The sequence below is a fragment of the Bactrocera latifrons genome, unplaced genomic scaffold (assembly GCF_001853355.1).
Source record: "Bactrocera latifrons isolate USDA-ARS-PBARC rearing strain unplaced genomic scaffold, ASM185335v1 scaffold_6, whole genome shotgun sequence".
Taxonomy (NCBI): domain Eukaryota; kingdom Metazoa; phylum Arthropoda; class Insecta; order Diptera; family Tephritidae; genus Bactrocera; species Bactrocera latifrons.
In genome coordinates this window covers 1386828-1394555 of record NW_017537267.1, presented here as the reverse complement: position 1 = coordinate 1394555, position 7728 = coordinate 1386828, and the positions used below count along the sequence as shown (strand labels likewise).

The 7728-nt window shown below is 35.2% G+C and overlaps 2 protein-coding genes across 2 annotated transcripts; one reads left to right on the top strand and one right to left on the bottom strand.

Annotated features, from left to right (window-relative positions):
- Positions 1 to 31: 31 nt before the first annotated feature.
- On the bottom strand, positions 32 to 3263 carry LOC108974881. Its single transcript, XM_018942983.1, has 4 exons — positions 2995 to 3263; positions 928 to 2931; positions 709 to 875; positions 32 to 648 (listed from the first exon to the last, which is right to left on the bottom strand). The coding sequence occupies exons 1-4, from the start codon at positions 3134 to 3136 to the stop codon at positions 190 to 192; spliced, it is 2772 nt and encodes a 923-aa protein (XP_018798528.1). The 5' UTR covers positions 3137 to 3263; the 3' UTR covers positions 32 to 189.
- A 319-nt stretch (positions 3264 to 3582) lies between these two features.
- LOC108974880 (CAS1 domain-containing protein 1) lies at positions 3583 to 7142 on the top strand. The gene is made up of 4 exons (XM_018942982.1): positions 3583 to 3870; positions 3930 to 4026; positions 4202 to 4960; positions 5021 to 7142. The coding sequence occupies exons 1-4, from the start codon at positions 3699 to 3701 to the stop codon at positions 6480 to 6482; spliced, it is 2490 nt and encodes an 829-aa protein (XP_018798527.1). The 5' UTR covers positions 3583 to 3698; the 3' UTR covers positions 6483 to 7142.
- Positions 7143 to 7728: the final 586 nt, after the last annotated feature.

The window sequence follows — 7728 nt, the reverse complement described above, 5'->3', positions numbered from 1 at the left end:
TTGTTTGAGTAAGTTTATGCAACTTCAGGAATTCATATTCAAATGGTTTAATGAACAAATAGTAAAATAAACAAAATTTTTAATTTATTAAAGGCGTATTTCAGAATTTAATTCATAGGACGCCCAAATTTAATGATAATTAAAGTAATTCAGTTCACTCTTTTTCAAATAGTAAAAGTAGTCGGTAGTTTAGGTTAACAGTTCAGTTACTAATGCTTGGAATTTTTCCAAGAACATTTCTTTCCCTTGACAGTCTTTCATGTTACCGATAAATTTGCGCACAGATTTCACTATGTTGTCCTCATCCTTCAATGGATGCGCACTATTTCGCATGATATCCAGAAGTAAAACGGTAAAACTAATAAATACTTCTTCATATAGCTGTGGTGGAGCTGATTCGATAATTTTTAAAACCTTGAGCATTAATTTTTCAATTTTCTTCGTATCATTCTTCAATGGTGGCAATACAAATTTTATTACAATATTTGCGTAATTGCTTAGACAGTGACGATAATTATTAATTGCATTTGGATTATCTGTTTCAACAACAACGCCACTTAAAATGATCATCACATCGGATATGTGAGGCAAGAGACGGTCACTACGGGCCAGCCATTCCGTCTCCTTCATGGTACAACGTACATAATTCTAGGACAAGTGAAAAAATATTAGTCTCAAAAATTAACCATAAAAGTAATATATAATTACAATAATAAGGAACATTTCAGCCTCTGATTTGTCTTCAATTTCCAAACGTATGAGAAAACGATCGAAGTCTACAGTCGGTTGATCTGGTGTCTGTGAGAATTTTTGAAAGTAATACTGAGTTACAGGCCGATAAGATTCTTTAATAACTTTGGTAATCCATTTTCGATCTATAATGCCAAAAATATAACTTAATATTTATATTAGCTTTACAGTACTAACCTTTTTCGGTAGCTACGGGTAGAAATCTTTTTGACGTGTACTGTATAAACTGTATGCATTCACGCACCAATTCATCCCGTTCATCCGTATAAGTGATAAGATCCCAACGTGCCTTATCCATGATTTGTGCGGCCATCAGTAACACCGGTGCAGTAACTTCACCAAATGCCAGAGGTTTATTCGACTGTGTTTCTCCATGCGCTGCAATTAAATTTAGTGCATTCACAATTGGCAGCAGATGTCCAAATCGTTGAGCATCTAACAACGCATTCACATTTTTATTCATAAATTGTTTTAAAAATTCTGTTTTGCGCGAAGGATGGTACAAAACAAAATATATTTCACACAATAACTCAGGAAACTTTTTTTGTTTTAGCTTGCCAGAATCATGCATTGCATCTTCGAGCAATTCGTCAAAATATATATTCGAAAATGGTCGCGATTGTTGTACTGTTTTGCAAAAGTTTCGCACATGTTCCGAATTGTGGCAAGCACATTCAAAGAATTTGGTCCACATCTGAGACGGGTTCTCAAAACAGAGCACCAGAAATTGCTGGAAATCAAATGAGCTGACATATTTATTAAGAAACTCATTTACGCGATGTTGGTAGTCATCCTGACAGCAAATATTTGTGGATTTACCGAAAGCTTTCGTTTGATAAGCTAACAAGTGTAATATATCTTCGGATTTAAAATTCTGTATACCTGAAAGTATTAACGATGTCAAAGACTCATAATCGGTAGGATCTATTTGCATTTTCTCGCTATTTTCCCCTTCACCACCACCTTCTTCACATTCATTGTCGATTGCTTGTAATTGTGAAGATTGCTTGATAAAATCCAAAGCCATTTGACAATTAATAGGCGTCAGTAGCTTTATATGTTCTTTAATGGATTCCAGGCATTCTTCATTACCAAGTGCAATGGACCGGTTAAAAAGCTCATCGAACCATGCTTTTTTTACATGTTGCGGCGATTTTTCGTCTAAGTTACGTAAAATTTCTCCCAATGTTGCGCTCTCAATTGTCTCACTAAGGGTTTTCGGTTTAATAGCCAGCATTTTTAGTTGCTCTTCGACATCGTGTCCAAATTTAGGGTTTGCCCGCATTCGTTCGCCAACTTCATAAAACATTTCACCAATTGATAATTGCAATGTTGTTGTAGGAGTAATATCTACTTCAACCCAATACATGAAGACATCTACTTTAACTAACATAACATTATATTGTAGTGAATTGAGGAGAGCTTTTATTATCTTTAACTGCTGCTCTTTCAGCGCATCCGATGGTTTTGTTGCTTCATTATCTGGCACAGGCGGACATACTTCTCGGCCAATTTCATATATATCTATATTAATATTTGGTTTTGCTGTCTCTGGCGATTCAAATAAATCAAATGCAAACAACGTCATTTGAAGTAGATGTTTTAAGGCAAAACCAGAGTATCGAAAAAATTGCAATTTACTGAATTGCTTAAATTTTTCAGAATCTGGTGTATAGAATTGCCGGAGTAAATTCATACTGTAATCATACAATTTGTTGTAAATGATTTTTTTATCTACCATGTCAATCTTGCGATATTCGGAACGTGATATGCAAATGAGCAAAGAACGCATTAGCTGCTCTACTTTTTCCAAAACGTCATATGGATCTTCAATAAATTTCATTGTATCTGCAGCGGTCTCAAAATACTGGAAAGCAAACCAACAAGGGGTATAAGAGAGTGCCTCATAGAAAAACTGATCTAGCTGCAACTCCCAAACTAGTGTAACTAACAAGAATTTGGGTAGTAAAGGGCACTGTTCCAACACATTCGCAATTGCGGTGTCACTGTGCAAGTTATATTTGTAGGTAGCGTCGGTATTTGCAAATAAGAATATTAAAACTTTACGTAGTTTTTGATGAGCCTTCGCCAAAGGTTTTTTATTATCCGAGTCAATTAATTGTCGATCGAGTAGTGCTTGTTGCAGACGACGTACTAATTCGTTGATAATTAATTCATTACCTAACAGTAACATATTATACCTATTAATCTTTTTTAAATGATTAGGAATTAGCCATAACTTACCGCCACGGAAATGTACTTTAGAGAATGGTTTCACATGTTGGTTGCAGTAAAGTAATACCGATTTTGTATCGTCGAATTCCTCGCAATAATCCATCGCTGACTCTTCGTTAAACAATGCCAAAGCTTTGTGTAAATCACGCATTTGTGTATTATTTCATTCAAAATTTCATACGAGAGTTTTTATTTTACGTGTAAAATCTGTTTACTTCAAAATTATAGAAACCTACAAACGCAAAAATTTGATAGACTGAGCAGTGCTACCAAGGTTTACTCTGCCGCTACAACAACAACAGCAACCAAGTTTTACCACTCACAAGGGCTACCTTTTCAATATCACAACAAAAATTTAATATCACATAATAAAATGGAAATTGTGTGAACAGAATAAAATGTGAAATAATTGTATAGATATTTGACGTTATCTAAAAAAATAATAATAAATAAATTGTATTTCCAATTAGTATACCTATAGAATTTTTTGAACACTTCACTTGTAAAACTTGTCATCACTGGTTGTCAGCTGTTCACTCTCCGGAAGGTGTGTAAACAAATAATGCAAAAAGAATTTTCTTTCCGCATTCATTTATATTTCATTACATTTGCATAGTTATGATAGAAAATTTATATGTGAAAAATTGGGAATACTTCTTCTTTGGTTTGAAATTTAATTTAAGTGAAAAGTAAAGTGTTTGAAAATTGGAGAAATGAGTGAAGTTTTAGAATTGAATCCATTAAACTGTGATGCCTCCGTATTGCCGCGGACTACTAAAGCAGAACGTCTCATTCAAGAATTAAATGCGAATAATGCTAAAAAAGTTGCACTGCTATTAGTTCTTGGCTTCGTGGCGTATCATGGTATTTTAAATTGGCAATATGGTAAGCATTTGATGTAAAGTTTATATGTTTATTTATACCTCCACCCTTATGAATCTTAGGGAGCGATTCCTGTCAATGGCTGTTATCTAAAGGCCGTTTCAAAGGTGATAATGAATGGCAACCTTATGGCTGTATGATGCATAAATATACTGAAACGTAAGTATACTGTGCTGATACATATATATGCAAATTTATTCTATCTATCTATCTATATATCCCAACTTTTGAGTCATTCATCGATAACAATAAAAATCACACGACAAAAGGCATTACCTTTTAACTTAATTACTTAAAATTTAAAATTCTTTTTTATATTTCTGTATATGTAAAGAGATACGCGCCGATGTCTCCGTTATTTAGCCTTTTGGGGTTATCACAACAATTTCGTATTCATTGGTGATGAGAGTATGCGAGAGCTTTATCAAAGCTTTATAAACCATTTACATCCCAGTGACGATGACAATATCTCTACAACTAATTTGGCCGTGCCAAAAGATGATAATTTTGAAGAAAGACAGCTCAATATGCGCGCACGTTACATATATGCTAGCGAAGTGAACTTGGCACTGCTCGACACACTTAGAAAATTAGAAAATGTAAATGAATTACCAGTGATCCTCATATTGGGTTTTACATATCACAAATTTCGTGCTGGCAATGTAACAGATGACGTTATAAAACAGTTTACGGAGAACTTAATGCGTTTGGTGGTGCCATTCGACCAGTTAGTAGCGCAAAAGACGAAAGTATTATGGAAACTACAAGACCGCATTAACGAAGAAAAAGTGGTGCAGACGTCTTGGAAGGCAGTACTGAATGACGATATTGATCGGTTAAACGAAGCTGCCTTATCAGTTTTTCGTTATTCGGATGCTGTCGTGTGGAATGCAGCATGGCAAATAGCCAACGGTCTGGTGGACAGCGCAGTTGACGGTTACAGACTGAGTGATTTAGGGTTGCGTCACGAGGTGCAAATTTTGATTAATATGTACTGCAACGACTACATGAATTATAATGACGGGACCTGTTGCGCTAGCGCAGAACCCTTTACTACATTGCAAATTGTTTCCTACGCTATTTTCGGTGTGTGGTAGGTAAAAAATTAAATTTGTAATTTATACTTGGTAAATAATTCTATCAATATTTTTAGTATTACTTTGGTACTCGTAATGTTACTGCGTCGTTGGTTGCTACATTTACGTGGTCATACGTTTTATACTCCGCTAACGCAAATACCAACCTATCAAGACCTACACCCTGGCAGCGCTACTGGTACGGGTTCGCTCTCAAACGGTTCAACGTCATTTGCGCTTTCCATAATTGATTTCTTTACACCGCTAGCTATGCTTGGCATTATTATGGCCTACTTTTATCTATGCGATCGCACAAATTTTTTCATGAAGGAAAATAAATATTACTCCGAGTTTAGTTTCTGGATACCTGTGGGCTATGTATTTGCCTTAGGTATATTCTTTACCGAGGAATCGCGGTTTACAAAAGTGCTAAATCGCGACCAAACTGATGAATTGAAAGGTTGGATTATGCTTGTTGTACTCATCTACTACATGACCGGCGCACATCGTGTCCTACCCATACACATGCATATTAAACTACTTATCAGCAGTTATCTATTCATCACGGGCTATTCACATTTCAGCTATATGTGGCAAACCGGTGGAAATTCTGCCTTTGTACGTTTCTTTCAAGTCATGTTTCGGCTGAATTTCGTTACAGTCGTTTTGTGTTTCTGCATGAATCGTCCCTATCAATTCTACTATTTTGTACCGTTACTTACGTTTTGGATGTTCGTCATATACTTCGTATTATCACTGCCGCCACGCATCAGCGCGCAATCAGTGGATTCATACCCTTTACATTATTTGTATTTGGTGGCCAAATTCATAGGCTGTTTCAGCGTCATCACGATACTCTTTATGTCGGAAGTTTTCTTCGAACGCATTTTCCTCACACGCCCATGGAAAGCGTTATTTGTGAGTACCGACGATGACATACACGAATGGTGGTACCAGTGGAAATTGGATCGTTACACCGTAACTTTTGGCATGATTTGCTCCGCTTGCTTTCACATCGCACAAAAATATAGCATTTTCGATGACAACAATCACGGTAATCTCTTTGCACGACGCACATCCATCACCGTTACATTGCTTGCACTGCTTGGTGTTGGCTTGTACACGACATTTTCCTTTCTCTGTCGCAACGAACAGGATTGCGAAGAGATACACTCGTACATTGTCTTCATACCGATTGTGGGGTACGTTGTGCTACGCAATATATCTGGTATACTGCGCACGCGTTACTCCACTTTCTTCGCGTGGTTCGGACGCATATCGCTGGAGCTGTTCATTTGTCAGTACCACATTTGGCTAGCTGCTGATCGTCATGGCGTGCTAGTGCTGCTACCTGGCTTTCCTACGCTCAACATGATCGTTACGTCGTTCATATTTGTGTGCGCATCGCACGAAGTGCATCGCATTACACAAACGCTGCTGCCATATGCAGTGCCGAATGACTGGAAGTTGGCCATACGCAATTTCGTGATATTTTTGATTATATTGATACCGGTGGGACACGCGGATGGCATGTTTTAAGCCTGCGTAATTAGCTTATAATAAAAGGTTAAGGTAGCAAAAACAAACCGAAAAAATATTATAAGACAAAAACAAGATAATTAAAATTCTTGACTAACAATTAGCATATCTCAAAAATTAGCGCTTGAGCTTGTGCTTATATACACATACATATGTATAGTATACATATTTGTTCACTGTATAATAGTTTGACCCCAAGGGTCGTTAACTCAAATTCATAGTATTGGTTTTTTTTTCAGTAAATTAAGCACAAAAGGCGTAGCATTGTTGATAATTGTTTACAAAGCATATGTGTTACACATAAGTATAAATATGTATATAAATATACATATATTGTCTCTCATAGTTATGCACGCACCAAGCTTAGTTGCAAATGTGAGAAATATATTTTGTACGCTAATTTATTGTTGTTTGTAAGTTTAGTTTAAGCGAAACTTAATTTTTCGGATATAAAGCTTTGTTTGTGAATTTTTAGTAAATTAGTATATACGCAGATGTTAGTATGATCTGACGCCCAAAGCAAAACAAAACAAAAATATGCAAAGATAAAATGTTCATTATTGTAAATGAATATGTACTTATAAAATTAGGCAATCAAAGCGCTAAGTAAGGATTACTGGATTATTGGAAATAAATAAACGCTTACATATAATACTTGTACATACTATGTAGAACTATTTTTGTAGTTTGTGGTAAGAATAGAAAACTCTTGATGTTACATATTTTTGTAAATTTTGTTTTATTATTTTTTAATTTTTGTTATTTTTTTATATTTTGGTTTTTTCTATCTTTTTTTAATTTTTTTTTAAATTTTTTAATTTAATTTTTTTGTTTTTAATTTTGTAAAAAATAGGAAAGTCTTTTAAAACTTTTATGATTCGAATATTTATTATATTTAACTGTAGCATTTTCATATTAGCCACGCGGAGATTGCACCTAACCCTGCCGAATTTCGTGAAGATATCTCATCAACTAAAAACGCTTTCCGTACCAGCACTTGATTCTTTTTCTCCCGTTAGTACAGCAACTATATGAGATAGTGGTCCGAAATCGGCGGTTTAGACAAATGAGCAGTTACTTAGAGGGAAAAAGACATGTGGATAATTCCAGTTTGATATCTCAAAAACTGAGGGACTAATTCCCGTATATACATAATTGACAAACTTATATACTCTGTTCCGGATATAGAATTTAAAAATTTTTACCATAAATAACAAGCACAAATCTTAGTTATTTAAATTTTTCA